At 50.0% G+C, this 14,948-nt stretch overlaps 1 protein-coding gene across 3 annotated transcripts in view; it reads right to left on the bottom strand.

The window, feature by feature from the left end:
• SMAD3 (SMAD family member 3) overlaps window positions 1-10,452 on the bottom strand; it is a gene marked incomplete at both ends in the record, with an annotated part of 110,311 nt that extends 99,859 nt beyond the window's left edge. For all 3 annotated transcript variants that reach the window (XM_084241232.1, XM_084241234.1, XM_084241233.1), the window contains one exon: window positions 10,247-10,452. In XM_084241232.1, coding sequence (XP_084097358.1) covers window positions 10,247-10,452 — 206 coding nt within the window. The remainder of the gene's footprint in view (window positions 1-10,246) is intronic.
• Between the last annotated feature and the right edge of the window lie 4,496 nt (window positions 10,453-14,948).

Here is a 14,948-nt window from a genome sequence, read left to right as displayed (position 1 = left end):
CCGTGTCAAGAGGCGGCATGACTCACTGGCTAATTACCTGAACACTTGGGCTCCCAGAGCTCTCCTGGCTGTACAACTCGTCTTCACTCCTGACGGTGAACAAAACACTATTTTCACCCTAGTCCAGACATAGCCTAAAGCTGTCCACATGGTGGTGTAAGGGATTATGACTCTGACCTGGATAACTCAGGCAGAAAACCTGCTGTTACTGGCCACGGCGAGGGAGGAAATGAAAGCCAACAGAAGGGTGGCTTTAGCCATGCCACACCCCTAAATTTAAAACCTCCTGGGTGCTTAAAGAGCAAGGTCTAAATGCCGAGCCTGGCAGACCAAAGCCCTTGGCAACATCCTCCGACTCCCCTCTCCAGCCACTCCTCCTTCATGCTCTGGCCACCCTGACTGTCTGCCCAGATGTTGGGCCGTCCACGCGCTGTCTCGCCAGGATCCACGTAGCCTTCACCTCACTCCCACGCTCCTACCCATCCTTCAAGGACCTGCGGGAGCACCACTTCCTCTGTGAAGCCCTCTGGCTCCCTCAGAAAGAGAGGTGGTCTTCCTCTGGGCTCACTTTTCCCAGAGCAGCTCTCGCATGAGCTTGCCGTACCTGTGGTTGCTGTTCCTTTATGCCCTGCACAGACAGGACTTCATCTGTACAGCCCTGTAGCCCTGAGCCCATCTCAAAGTCAGTGCCCAAAAAATGTATACAACAAATGGATGCACTCAGTGGGCCAGCTCCCTGCTCCACCCCCTGGATGAGCAGTCATAATATGTTATCACCTTTGCCCCATCAGTATTTAATTCACTCTGATCTGGGTTCAAAGTGAGGGAAATTGTTCCCTATGGATGTCCCCACAGTCCTGTGCATATACTGGTGCCACCTGGGCTGGGCCTCACTGTGGCCACACACTGAGAGGTTGGTGCTGAAAACAGGGCCCACCAGGCCCCTAGCACTAGTGGGTCCTGGAATAAGAGAGCAAGGAAGGCCCACCTGCCATGTGTCAGTTTACAAGAGAGAAATCAAGGTAACAAGCTGTTAAGCAGAACGTGTGCCATCCTCCTTCCTCCACAAACACCTTCATACAAACTGAAAGACCAAGTTTGAATTTACAAGTTCTCTGATGCCTTGGTCACAACACAAATGTGGACGCTCAGAAAGAACAGGTCCCGAATCCCATCCCATACTCAGAGGGGCTTCATGCTCTCCCTGTACCTCTTGCCAGCCCTGGGGCCTATGGGTGCACACCCCACGGTTGATGTAGTCTGCCCTCAGGCAGATGGGCAAGGAAGAGGCCCACACAGGGTGAGACAGCAGACTCGAGAGTACTGGAGTATGGTCTGGAAAGAGGGGGTGAGGGTCCCAGATGGGCACCCAGTGGGCCTACCATTGTGCATATGTAAATGGACATAACCTGCAGAGAGGACCCAGAGAAGGCCAGCGCCTGGCCCGCTCATGCACATGTCTCAGGGCTCCAGGGTGCCACCACCACATCCAGGTCATCCTGAAACCTCGAGTTTCCTGCACTGACTCTTCTCACTTGACAGCCAAGCCAACTGCGGAGATGGGACTTCAGGGAGAGCCGGAACTGCCTTCCAACTGGGCTCCAAAAACCCCAGCAACAATAAACACCACACACTTCTACACACTTCTGAGCAGCTACGGGTGACAAATGCATGAGTCACCAAGTTTCTTCTTCAGGACCTTACCCATCCCCCGCCCCAGAAGCACTGATTCATCAAAGTTTGTTTTCTATATTATTATTTTTAGTCAGCCAAACAGTTTTTTAAAAGATGATAGGGAAGCGGAGGGAGAGGGCAGAACCACCTAGAAATATGAATTCTTTCTTTTTAATCTCCTGCCAAGCTCTACATTGACAAGAGGCATGGCTGTGCGCTCTTGGCCAACGTGTGTTGGAAGCAGAATTTTTCACTACATAAACCGGGGTTCTTCAAATGGTGAATTCTGAAAGCACAAGATGGGGTCCCCTACTGGAATCAATGGACACATCAATGCCCCTGCCCTTGAAAGGGAAATAAGTGTTTACTGAGTACTCACTGTGTGCTGGGAACTTACTAGCCGAGGGCTTGATCTGTCTTACCTCATTTGGGTTCATTTACCCAATTGGTGGTCCGATTTCCATTTTACAGATGAAGAAATTGAAGGTCAAATAAACTGAAGCAAATGTACCCAAGGTTGCCATGGCCCTTTTCGGCTTTGGTCCTACTATGCTCTTTCTGCACATCCTGATTCCCCGGAGAATATTTTAGCAATCTATCTGGGTAGAGATAAATGGCTTCATGTAAAGGGGCAGCAGAACAAACTAATTCATCCTGCCATGCCAAGCACCCAGAGAAATAAAGATTCACCTTTAGCCTGAATCCCATGAGGGTGAGAGAAAGCTTACAATGGGATGATCTGAACCAAAAGGAAATGCCAATTTCCCTCATCAGCGCCTGCTTTCAGCCACTTGTAACTACTCAAAAAGTCCTTTCTGGATCCATTACCCCACATTTGGGTCTAGCCCAGAGGTGATTTTTTAAGGAAAAAATGCCTTTTGGCATTTTTGAGTTGTGACAGCGTAAAAACAGACCTTTAAAAAAAAACACACCCAAAAAGCATTACTATTTTCGAAAGTCCAGTCTAAAGGAAAGAAAAAAAAAAAAAAGAAGAAGAAATGGTGACACCTCAGAGCTACAACTTGGCTTAGCAGTTTGTGATGCAACATTTAGCAGCAAAAATGACCAGATTTATAACTCTGTAGATTTCAACGGCAAAGCCTTCCACAGTGTTTCCTAAACATTACTCTACTCCTAAACTCCCACAAAGCATTCAGAAGAAAAGGTTGCCAGATGTAAGCAGGCAGAGTCATGGGATACAGAAAAAGTGCTATTTTGGGGGAAATTCACTTTTCCTTTCCTAGCTGGGGTTTAAACTCGTAACCACCAAGCGCATGCTTACACAATCAAGTATAGCCTTTCTTTATATAGATGCTTGAAAATAAATAAAGGAAGCTTCCCGGGTAAACTCTGACATATGAGCAAACATTTTCCACAGGTATCCTGTATAATGCCTACCTCTTAAATTTAACCATTTTTAGGCATTTGTGGTCATTAGTTTAAGTAAACTTCCTGCTCTGAGAATAGCCAAAAATAGGAACAAAGGAAGAAAAATTGCTGAAAACACGCAGTCTCCATGTCCTTATCCTAGCATTCAGTTCTTTTTATACTCCTTTGTAGTTAAATTTCACTGATTTAGACTCATGGGGGTAAAGGAAAGGCAGGGAGAAGAAGGAAGAAATTACCAAAATTAATATTCATTACTTTCACTTAGACAAACTGACACCGGTCTTCAGGTATTAATAATTACGAAAGATGTGTGATTCATTGATCAACTGGATGCTTGCAAACAAAAGCTTCTAAAATGTTTGCATGCACACCACTACAGCTATAGAATGGCCTTCTAGTAGAGCTTAGCTATCCTACTTTCCAGTTGAGAACATCTGAGGCCCAGAAATGTTTAGCGATTTGCCTGGGGTCACACAGCTAATCAGAGACAGAGCTAAGTCTAGAACCTACTCAGCTCTCTTGACTCCTGCCTCCAAAGTGACCCCCAAAACTTTGTTTATAACTGTTTTATTTGACAGCATTTACAGGGAGAGAAATCCTGCTAAACAAATGTTAGCTAATTCAGAATTAGCCAAACTTCTTAATTAATAGGCTTCCACCATGTTTTGATTTTAAACTGAGTCTCTGTGTCAAAACGTTCTGCAGTAGTGTGCCACTGTGGCGGGCTGCTGCGTACAGCAGAGGCCTCATATACCCAACAGTGGAGAGTATAACTTGGTCTACAGATTTGTTATTTCTAAAACTGTTAATTAAGTCAAAACAAAGAAGAATGTTACGCACACACTCAGTTACCCTTGTCAGGAGTCAAACTGTGGAACTTAGGGGATTTGATCCTCTGGCCTCAAGAAAACAGTATTTACAAATAAATGAGAGTGAGCACTTAGACCATTACTACAAATTTCAAAAAACACACCCTTGGCACCTACTGGACTAGCAGCTCCAGGAGGGCAGGGACAGTGTCTGCCTTGCTTACTATTTTGTCCCTAATAACAGCACAGGCTTTGGTGCCTGAATAGCCAGAGCGCTGAAGGAAAGCATGGAAATGAATTGGGCTGGACAAGTTCTTTTAAGATCTTTATTCTAAAACTTGGAATAGAGTAAAATGAGAATTCGCATTTCTGCAGGGTGAGGTTCATATGACAACTTCCAAGTGTTTCCAGGAACCATTATGCTTAAAGATGGGAAGACGGGTAAATGGGAGGCTCCATTGCTCAGGAACCTGCCCAGTGGTCAAAAGCTATTCCCAGCCCTTCCGGGGAGCAGCTAGTCCCATTCAACACCCCACCAGTCATTTGTGTCTGCAAAAGGCAGGTAACCCTCCCAGCTTCCTGCAGTAGGCTGCCTTCACCTGTGGGGACAGTTCTCTTCCCAGCCAAACAATACTATCAGATGTGGACTGGAGAGGGGGGGTGGTATTGGGTAGGGAATTTTTTTACTAGGTGAATACATCAAAAGAGACAAGGACAAAAGTTAATTGGGACTATTCATAAGCCTTGTTAAGCTGCATTCTACCTTAGAGAACTTAATTGCACTTATAGGAGGCTGGGGGAGTGGTGGATAAACAAGGTGGGAGAATCAGGTCATAGGGAAAAAGTCTGACTTCAATTTAAAGCAAGCCCTGCTTGGCCCTATTTATTTCATGAAGGAGCTTACGCAGAATAATGGCTGCATTGTACATTAAATGGCATTAAAATTTCCTAATAAATTAATAAGTGAAAATTAATGGTCGCTCAGTCCATTAAATCATGTTAATTTTATTTCCATTATAATAATTCAGCAATTACAAGTTTACATTATTAAACCAATATTTATTTTTTTAAAAGTCATTTTAATTGGAACCCTGATGTGATAAGCTTGAGCCAAATTCTTTCAGTTTCATCAACTTCTTGCATTTCTCATCAGAACTAAAATAACTACTGTATTCATTGACTTTTTTTCTATTATTAGACTTGCCATTTAAAACTTCATGCTCTTGCAAAGACTTAAGTATATATTACTAACAGCTCTTATGTCCATTCAGAAACTTGGGTTTAAGGGATTTATTGTTAGCCTTGATAAGCATTAACCAGAGAAATTAAAAGGTAGGTCAGTCCACAACTCTGAAATTCTAAGCATCCACAGCCACCTTCAAGTTATCGTCCACTTTTTATCAATTCTGTTATATTCTGAGCTAATATATCTAAAGTCCTTGTTCCCACCAATGAAACCTGAATTTCAGGTTTGCAATCCTAAATTACTTTTTACTTCAAAGAGAACATTTTACAGTGGAGTAAAATAAGGCACACAGGTTCACAAGCCCTTTGCAGCAAGCTATAAAATAACACGTTCATTGCCGCACTCAGCTTAGTAGAAGGTAAAAGATAAAGATGTCCTCACTTTTGTACCAATGATCACCCCATGAAAGCTGGCCATGGGGTGGGAGGAAGGAAGGGTAAGTGGGCAGGAAGAGCACAGTGGCTACTGTGGAGGATTCTGGGTGCTTAGGAGGTAGGAGAGTTCCAGGGACTACACCTGAGGGGGGACTCCTACACTGTTAAAACCCTGACAAGAATGTGAAACGATGATACTTCAGCTAAAAAACAAAGTTCACATGATCTTACACCAGGCCCAAAAACTTCCTTCAAATGAAGACTGCTCACCCACCTTGGTTTTCCACCTCACACTGGTCCGTGTCCTCCAATACCCACCTCCTCCCATGTAATGGTCTGCTCCCCCATGTCCCTGGGCACTTCGTAAGTCCTGATTTCATGCCCTGTGACTTTGCGCAAGTCTGTCTCCCACTCTAGACAGAGCGCTCCTTGAGAACCAGTGCCTGGCTAGCTCACCTCGGAGATAATTATTAAGTGGCTACATAAATCAATAATAAATGAACAATACAGACAGAGGGCTACACAGCATTTAACATCTGTCAAACTCTGGTTTCAAAACCCCTCCCCAGGTCTTATTTTGTCCTGATTTTACAGGTGCAGACATGAAGACTTCTAGACACACATCCAGGAGGAAAATGGCAAGATGTACAACCCGAATGCTGTGCTTTTTCTGGAGAAAACCAGGCAGCTGTCATTCTTCTGTTTTCTAACATAGTGACTTCTACAATATTTAAATGACAAGTCTAGCCCCCCCCACACACAAAAAAATCACCCCATATGATATCTCAAGTCTTCTTACAGATAGGAATAAGAAACCAACATCAGTTAGACCCTCGAATATTGCCCGGTTCATGTTACCCGTATTCAAGCGTAAGCTCCTTACAGGCAGGAACCATCTCAAACTGATCTCTGCATTCTTCCCCATTGCCTGGAACACTGACTCACATGGGAGGGTACCAATAAACATCAGTGAGTCAAACAAACAGAACCCTGTGATACCGATAAGGGACTGGGAACAGGGGTTGTCTGCAAGGTACATTGACCCCCAACATTCAATTCCTGGGTACAAGTGGCAATTTCCAAGGTACCAAACAAGGGGACATCAAGTGGCTCCCAGGTTCGGCCACAACTCAATTCAAGCACCCAGTCAACTCCCTGCTGTCCAATGGGGACCCCTCTTCTTCCCAGCCCCTCCATGGTGCTCCCCTCATCAAGGTCAATGAGAGAGAGGGGAGGGTGGGTTTCCTTCCTGGCAGCTGGAAGTAAGCTTGCTTCCAAGGAGTCACAAAGAAAGGTGTGCTGAGCAGCCACTGGGAGAAGAGGGAGGACAGGCGTGTGGAGCTGCAGAGGGTATAAAAGAGGCCATTCCTGCAGCCAGGTAACATCTCTGTCCCCAGAAGTCTGTGAAAGGACTGTCCAAGATGAGGATCTTTTTCCTTTCTCCCTTGGGTGAGAGTGGGCTGGCAAAGTCCAGGCAGATAACAGGAGGCCATGGGGTAAGAACAGATGCACAGAGAGGAAGGAGACGGTGTGGGTCAGACCTGGCGTTTCCTTCAACTCCCATTTTCCTCTGGATTTGGTTCAGTGACACAAGCAAGCCCAGACCCCCTTCCAAACAAACTAGGCCTCAAGCTGGATCCAGTTTTCAGGAACCTGGACCAAGACACCAGTCCCACCTGCGGAAGCCCAAGTGCTCGGTGGCAATGTGAACAGTCATTTCTAGGCGCGCCTGTGTCTTATTAGTGACATAAACACACACCTCTCCGACTCTTGGTGGCCAGTGCTATGATTCCGTTCTTATAAACTGGCCAGAAAGATACCTGCAGCTCTATTCAGGTCTCAAGTAGGTGAAGAGTGAGCTGCTGTTATACAATCTGTCTAAACTGCCCACCGTGCCAGACCTCAGAGTACCCTGATAGCTTGCCTGTCGGTGTATCTAAATCAGGCTCTTACCACTTCCTTGGCACCAGTCTCTCTTACATTCTTGATATCAGTGAGCCTGTATCACTCCTGATCATTGAGACGGGTCAGAGCTGGTGAAACCGAGAAGCAGGCATGCGGTCTGGAAGGCCCTGGCATACAGCTATTATTGCCAAGAGTTGCTGGTACTGTTCATGATAACATATCAGCCAAGACATGCTTGTCAAAACCTCCTGAGACTGAGGGCTCCTCAAATTCCAGGGTCCAGATCTCACCAAGAACCATTAAGTGCCCAGGACCCCACCCTGCACACACAATATGAAACTAGGTTCAACATTTCCCTAGTTATAAAAGGCAGAGTAGAGAGAGAAATTTGACAAGCAACACCACAATCTAGGGGCTTGATGGTCAAGTTGCTATCCCTAGTGTAAGGCCACCTCCCCCTCCCCAAGACCTGGCCTTTAGTTTTCTGCCCATAACCAACACAGCAGTAGCTGTTACCGAAGGAGACGAGGAGACCCAGAGGCGTGGGCACAAAATCTAGGAATGGAAATCTATTTTGTGGTCTGGATCCACCCAAGCAAGTGGGTTTCCTAAAGATGAAAAAATAATCTGCTTGGCATTAGGTCCTTGCCAGGCAGGTAGATGATGCTCCAATCCCAACAGAGTCAAGAGAAGGCCAGGGGACAAGAGAACTTGACATCTCAGAAGATTCCAGATGGTCCATGTGCCTCAGATTGCGGAAGATATGAAAAGAGGAAAAGGCAAGCTGTAGCTACACTCTCCAGAGGACAAGCTTTTACCAAGGCCAGGGAAGCAAGGCCTCTCCTTCACCAGCCCAAAGACTGGACATTAGCAACAGCCAGCACAAGGTCCATATTGCCTACTCCTCCCCATGCCAACTCATCGTCAACTAACAGCACTTTTTCAGTCAGCAAAGAACTTTCAAAGTGAAGAGCAGCCTGGGACAGAAGGAGCTTATTTGGTCAGAATTCCATGTCTACTCTGTCAAGCCTTTTCCCCTCTCCTCCAAAGTCCTCTCACCTTGAAAAATGAGATGTCGTAAGCCTAACTACCTTATCTATTTTACATGAATTTCTTTCTTGATCTCATAAAACCATGTGAAAGTGGTTTGAAAGCTAAAACCATTTATACAGCTGCCTGTTTTATAGCTGGTATCCCCTCCACCCCCTTTCAAGGCACAAAGGCTTGATGAACCAGGCAGGTTAGAAGGCAAGTTTTATAAACCCATCCCTGGGCAGAAGTACACCACTCACTCACCCCTTTCACCACCACCCCTCAAAGGAATAAGGAAAAATTAAGAACCTCAGCTAGGACCAGTACCCAGGGTAAGTGACTGTCACATCACACCACCTCCTCTGAAGTCAATTCTGGCTCCCGATCACATGCCCAGAGCACGCTTCCCAGACAGCACAACGCCTTCCCTCCCTTTTATTGACTGGATCCACCCATTTTAAAAAAATTATTATTTTTCAAGTCAGTGCTCCCACCATATGTGGCATTTATTTCCAGAGGAGGCCTGCCCTGATTCCCGTGGACAGATGTTGCTTTGTGCCTGCCTGACACGGCTGGCAGCCCTGTACAGCTGCCCTGAGCAGGTGGCCAAGGATGAAGTTCACTCCATCCAGGCCTTGGGGACCCTCTGTTGTAGGGGAACCCTCTACTCATTCCTCTGCAGCCTCAGGCCTAAGACTGTTCCCCCATCATATACACACACAAGCACATGTGCACGCAGGCGCGCACACACACACACACACACACACTCTCTTGGTGCAGAATCAGACTTTAAATGGGGCTGAGAGGGAGGTACAGGAGGGAGGTCAAGGTGTGCCCCCCATACCCCAATTCCCAACCAGACGCCATTAAATTAAGCGAAGGCCCTGGGGAGTGGAGAGAAGTCACTGACCCCTTCTATCAGCCATCTGTGAGCTCCTGCCTGACCTAGCTAAGCGATGTGGAGCATAAAGGAGGTCCAGACAGATGGCAAAGCGCTTTGGAAGGAGGGCTCTGCAGGAATGCAAGCGCCGATGCGAGGCCCACATTGGGGTGCGTTTGTGATCTGATGGGTTCTAAACCTTCACTATTCTGCATCAACCTGAAATCTGACTGAAAGGATGGCCAAAAAAAAAAAAAAAAAACCCACAAAAAACAAAACACCAAAAACAAACAACAAAAAAAGCAGAAGACCCTGCTCTCTGCCACTTGTCTCATTTGAAAGTCAGAGCGTTGCACTGCAACTAAAGTGCGTGTGTGCGGAGGGGGCGGGAGGCTGGCACAACCGAGTCTAAAAATACTCGATAAAAATGCTAATCCCCAAGGCAAAGAGAGAACGAAGAAGAAGGAATCTGTCAATCACGAGGCTCCCGCTCCTCACCCACAGCCCCAGCTGTACGGACTGCATTCCTGTCGAGGAGGGAAGTGGGGGGACAGGACTGAAGCAAAGAAAGGGAAAGACACCACCACCTCCACGAGCGCGGGCCGCGGGGGCGGGAGCCGGCGGCGGAGGAGGGGCTCCAGCCCGCGGAGCGAACAAAGCGGGCCTCAACTTCTAGCCCGCAGCAGCCCGGGGTGGGGAGGCGGTCAGCTCCAGCAGCACCCCCACTTCTGGGGCATGAAAAGCGAGCGTGAGGTCCGGCGGCAAGAGAGCCGCGTGGAAGCCTCAGGCTCTGAATCTTTGCAAACCCAGAGGTTTTATTTGGGGTCCCCCCACTTCTCAGACACACACACACACACACACACACACCCCGCCTCCCGCTCCCGTCGCGTGGTCTCCGGGCCTGGGCAGGAGCCCCCGCCCCGGCTCCGGCCCCCACCTGGGGATGGTGATGCACTTGGTGTTGACGTTCTGCGTGGTGATGGCCTTCTCCAGCTCGTCCAGCTGCCCCGTCTTCTTGAGCTTCTTGACCAAACTCTTGACCGCCTTCTCGCACCACTTCTCCTCCTGCCCGTTCTGCTCGCCCTTCTTCCAGCCCAGCAGGCGCTTCACGATCGGGGGAGTGAAGGGCAGGATGGACGACATGGCTGGGGCCGGCGCGCGCGCGGCGAGGGGCGCCCCCGGCGGGGCTGGGCTCGGAGGAACGCCGGGGGCGCAGAAGGGCGCTCGGCCGGGGCTGGCCGGGCCGCCCAAACTTCGCCCAACTCTCAGCGAACTTGCCGGTGCTCCGGGCCGGGCCGCGGCGCTGCGGCCGGCCGGGCTCGGCGCGCGGCCCTGCGCCCCAGCGGCGCCCACGGCGCGGAGAAGGGCAGCGGGGCGCGCGGGCGGGCGCGCAGACGGGCCGGAGCGGCGCGGCTCGGGCAGGCCCGGACCGCGGGGCGGAGGCGCTGGCCGCGAGACTCGGAGTGGCAGAAGAAAGTTTGGGTTTCCGCACCGGGTAGCTGCTCTGTTTGGGTGCCGCCTCCAGGAAGGAAAGGCCAGCCCCCAGCCAAACTTTGCTCGCTCGCTCGCTTTGAAGCGCAGATCCCTCCGCCTCGGCGGCCTCGCCTCCCCGCGGCCCTCCTCCTCCTCCCCGGCGCGCTCGCCCGCTCCCTCGGCCGGCCCGGGGCGTGCGCCGCGCTCCCGCCCGCTCCTCGTCTGCGTTTCATGCAAATCCGCGTGCAGCCTCCTTCCCAAGCGCTGTCACCGCCCCCCGGCCGCCGGGGCTCCCCGCCTCCTCCCCCGCGCCCCGCCGCCGCCTCCCGCGGGCGCCCTGCCCGCCCCCCGCCTCCGGGAGGGCGCCCGGCCTTCCCCCCGCCCGGCTCGGCGCGCGCCCACGTGGGCGCCCGGCCCCGCGGCGGCCCCGGCGGAGCGCGCAGGACCCCGCGCGGCCCCGGCCTGAAGCCGGCGGGCGCCGGGAGGAAGTCGTGGGAAAGGAGCCGCGAGAGGGGCCCGAGCGGGAGGGCTGGGCTGGGCTCGGGCCGGGGCGTAGCTCCCGGAACCCACACTCGGGCCGCCGAGTTGGAGCTGCGGCCTGGAGAGAGTCAGGCTCGCGGTGAGGGGGCGCCGTCAGGACGAAAGCTGGCGGTGCACCCCTAGAAGAACCCCGGTCCGAGGGAGGGCGCACGGAAGGCTGGCGCCCAGGAAGTCCGGGCCACACTTGAATGCGCCTCCGGATCCCGGTCAGGGGCCTCGATCCGCGCCGGCGCTCGGGGAACTGCTTTTATTCTCTCAACCGTGAGGTCACCCCGGCTGAGAGCCCTGAAGCTATGTGCGGAGGGAAACAGGAGGCGGGAGAAGCGGGCTCTCTGAAGCGGAGATTTGGGGACCCCAGTGACTCCCGGGGCTGAAGCCAGACACGCTCGGGCCTTGTGAACTAAGTGCAGGGACTCAAGGACATCCGTCCAGTTCATGACGGAATGGATGAGGGGCGCTTTAGAATTTGAGGGGGATGATTCACTGCAGTGTGTTGTGGGATCTTATAACACAGAAAGACCCGAAATCCCATACTCAGTAGATAGGAGAGAGAACTTTGTTTCCAAAACTGTGCACTAGCAGAAAGTGGGACAAACGGGAATATGCTGGAGGTTTATGTATTCAGTAAGCCTTGGTGGGAAGCAAAGAAACACTGGGATATTGGGGAGCTCTGGGGCTTTTCTCCCCAGCAGCAGATCTGGGGCACCCGCTCACAAGTCCTCTCAGCTGCTTTCAGGACTTACCCGGGCGCTCTGCTGCTGCCTCCCCTTCCAGGCCTCTAGCCTGGTGTCTAAGGCCTTTGTTTGTTTTTAACAGCAGGAATCCCCCCTCCCCCCATGGTGAGAAAGAAGTTATCTGCAAACCCTCCAGGGTGGGGAGTTACAGAGCCCTGTGAGGGGTGGTGGAATCCACAAAATCAGCCCAGAAGCTGCAGGGGTCCCTGCCTAATAGGAGAGAATGGCCTCCAACAGGCCTGTCAGCTGCTGCTGAACTCTTTCTCTCCTCTCGGAACTGCCCTATTTGGACCTTAAAGGAGAAGCCCTGAACCCTAACTGGGATTTCATGTTCCTGGCTGGTCCTCCAGCCACTGTAGTCTTTAGGTTTCTCTCCTTTCTTCCTAGTCTCCATCAAAACACACACCCACCAGTTACTGATTGCTTTCTTCATTCCAGGTCACCTAAGTGCTGCCTCTGGTTTAGTCTTCACAGCGCCCTTGAGGTAGATGTCCCTTCGTCTTCCACTTACAGAAGAGCAGCAGAACTGGGGTCTGAACCAAGTACTGAGCCCACATCCTTGCCACTACACCCAGCTGCAGCTATGGAAGGCAGGGATGAATCATGATGGGGCTCTCGACAAAACAAAAGTTCCTTACATGGGTACACTGTTGGGCACTACAAGAAATGTTTGCTTACCTGTAAAACGGGGCTGGAAACAGCTTTCCTCTCAACCTCCTAGGGTGGTTGTGTGACTCTAATGTGAAAGGCTTTGCCGGCAGGCAAGTACTGTCAAAGGAAAGGCGCAGAACCTACCTCAGGCCTTGCCAGCGCCCCAGAGAGTGGTGGGGCTGAAGGAACCCAGTTCAGGTGAGACACACGGTGGAGCGCCTCTGTGTTGCAGTCCCCTACTTGGTTTTGGGGGTGACGAAATAAGAGATGAAAGTCCCTGACCTCAAAGAGTTCACAGCCTAGAGACTAGCCAAGGGGTGGGAGGTAGGTGCCTGGGAGAAAGGGCCCTGAAGTCCTTATCTCCTTCATTTTAACCTAGACATCAAATCAAGCAGGTCCAACTGTTGAGAGGCAGCTAGATATGCTAAAAGGACCTCAAGCTCCATCAGTGACTGATAGGCTCTCACCCCTGGCTCTCGCTCTCCCTTTACCTCACTGAGCACCTGTTCTCTCAGTTGTAAGAATGGCAGACAGTTCTTACAGGGAGTGGTTACTCTCCTGCAATACAGGCCCTTCATTTTACACAGACAGAAAGCAATGTTTGGTGTAGGGAGGGGATTTGCACTATAATGTAAGGGATGTAAGGATTAGACTGGGGGGGAGGGAGGCTCTAAACTCCTGGCTTTGGAAGGGGTCCTTGTTCAACCTTCTCGTTTCCCAGTCAGTCAGCACAGCTGAGCCATGCTGTCCCGGGCTTCCTTCACTGCCGACAGCCCCGTGATAGAACAGCTGGGCCTGCACAAGGACAGTGCCGGGCACATGTGTGAGTCCAGCAGTGGCCATATCTGGGCTAGTTCTTTCTCCTTTGGCCTTAGTTTCTCCATGACAAGAGTGGAGGAAATAGGCCCAGTTCCACAAAGGAGTGAGGAGGGGTGTGGGACGGCTTGCTGAGAGGTCCTGGAGTGCTCCCTTCACTCTGGGAGGTGAATGGGCAGGTGCTCCAGATGGCTAAGAACTCTGTTCTGGGGTCTCACCTCCTGGGGCCCAGCCAGCCTGTTTGTACAGAGGCTGTCCTTGGAAGGAAACATTAGCCCAGTTAATTTTTCATCACAGTAAGTACAAAGTTCAGGAGACAGGCGGGGGCCAGAGGCAGCCACTGTGTTTCCCTGGGAATAGTTAGTCCTGTCAGGGAGGCCCTTGCATTTCCATGTATTTGGAGCAGCTCCCAGGTGGAATACTGGAAAGAAATAAACACCTGACTTCAAGTCTGATTATTTTTCCATGCGCTAAAGGGTATTTAATCAACAAGTGGTGGATTTAGAAAAGGCATCAAAGTTGTTCTGCCTTCATTTTTACACAGACAGGAAGTGACGTGGGTGAAGGGAGGTGACCTGCAATGGAGACAAGGCAGGACTAGAACTCACCTAAAAAGAGGCTCTGTCTCTCGGGTCGTGTGACGCCCTCTAACATGTGAGTTCCCCCATGGCACCAGATACAGCAAGCAGGTTAAATTTCTGGTTGTGTGACTTTGGGCAAATTACTTAACTCTCTGTATCAGTTTCCTCATTTATATGATGGGACTAATAATAACGCCTACCTCTTAGGATTACTGTAGGGATCAATAAGCCACACAGAGAGCATAGCACAAGCACACAGTAGGGTCTCCATATACACAGATATGTTCCCCATAGACTACCATGCAAAGGTTAGAAGTGGGGAATTCTGTGTGCAGAACACAAATGGATGATCTTAAAGAGTCCAAGTGAAAATGGTAACATACAGAATGAAATAAATAACATAACGCTATTTGTGTAAAAAAAATTACATATACATAAAATAACTGTATCCATGTGGAAAGCAGTCATGCGAACAAAGAGATGCATATTGAACCACTTTACACCCATGAGGATGGCTATTATCCAAAATACAGAACACTGCAAGTGTTGGAGAGTATGTAGAGAAATTGGAACCCTGTGCATTCCTGGTGAGAATGTAAAATAGTACAGCCACTGTGGACAACCGTATGGTAGTTCCTTGAAAAATGAAACACAGAACTACGACTTGATAAAAAAAAAAAAATTCCACTTCTGGGTATATACACAAAAGAAGCGACAACAGGACTTGAACAAATATTTGCACACCCATGTTTAGTGCAGCATTATTCCAGATAGGCAAAAGGTAGAAGCAATTCTAATGTCTATTGATAGATGAATGGATTTTTTAAATGTGGTTTATAGAAAC

The sequence above is a fragment of the Talpa europaea genome (genome assembly GCF_964194135.1).
Source record: "Talpa europaea genome assembly, chromosome: 8".
Lineage (NCBI taxonomy): Eukaryota > Metazoa > Chordata > Mammalia > Eulipotyphla > Talpidae > Talpa > Talpa europaea.
This window is presented reverse-complemented; position numbering and strand designations above follow the sequence as displayed.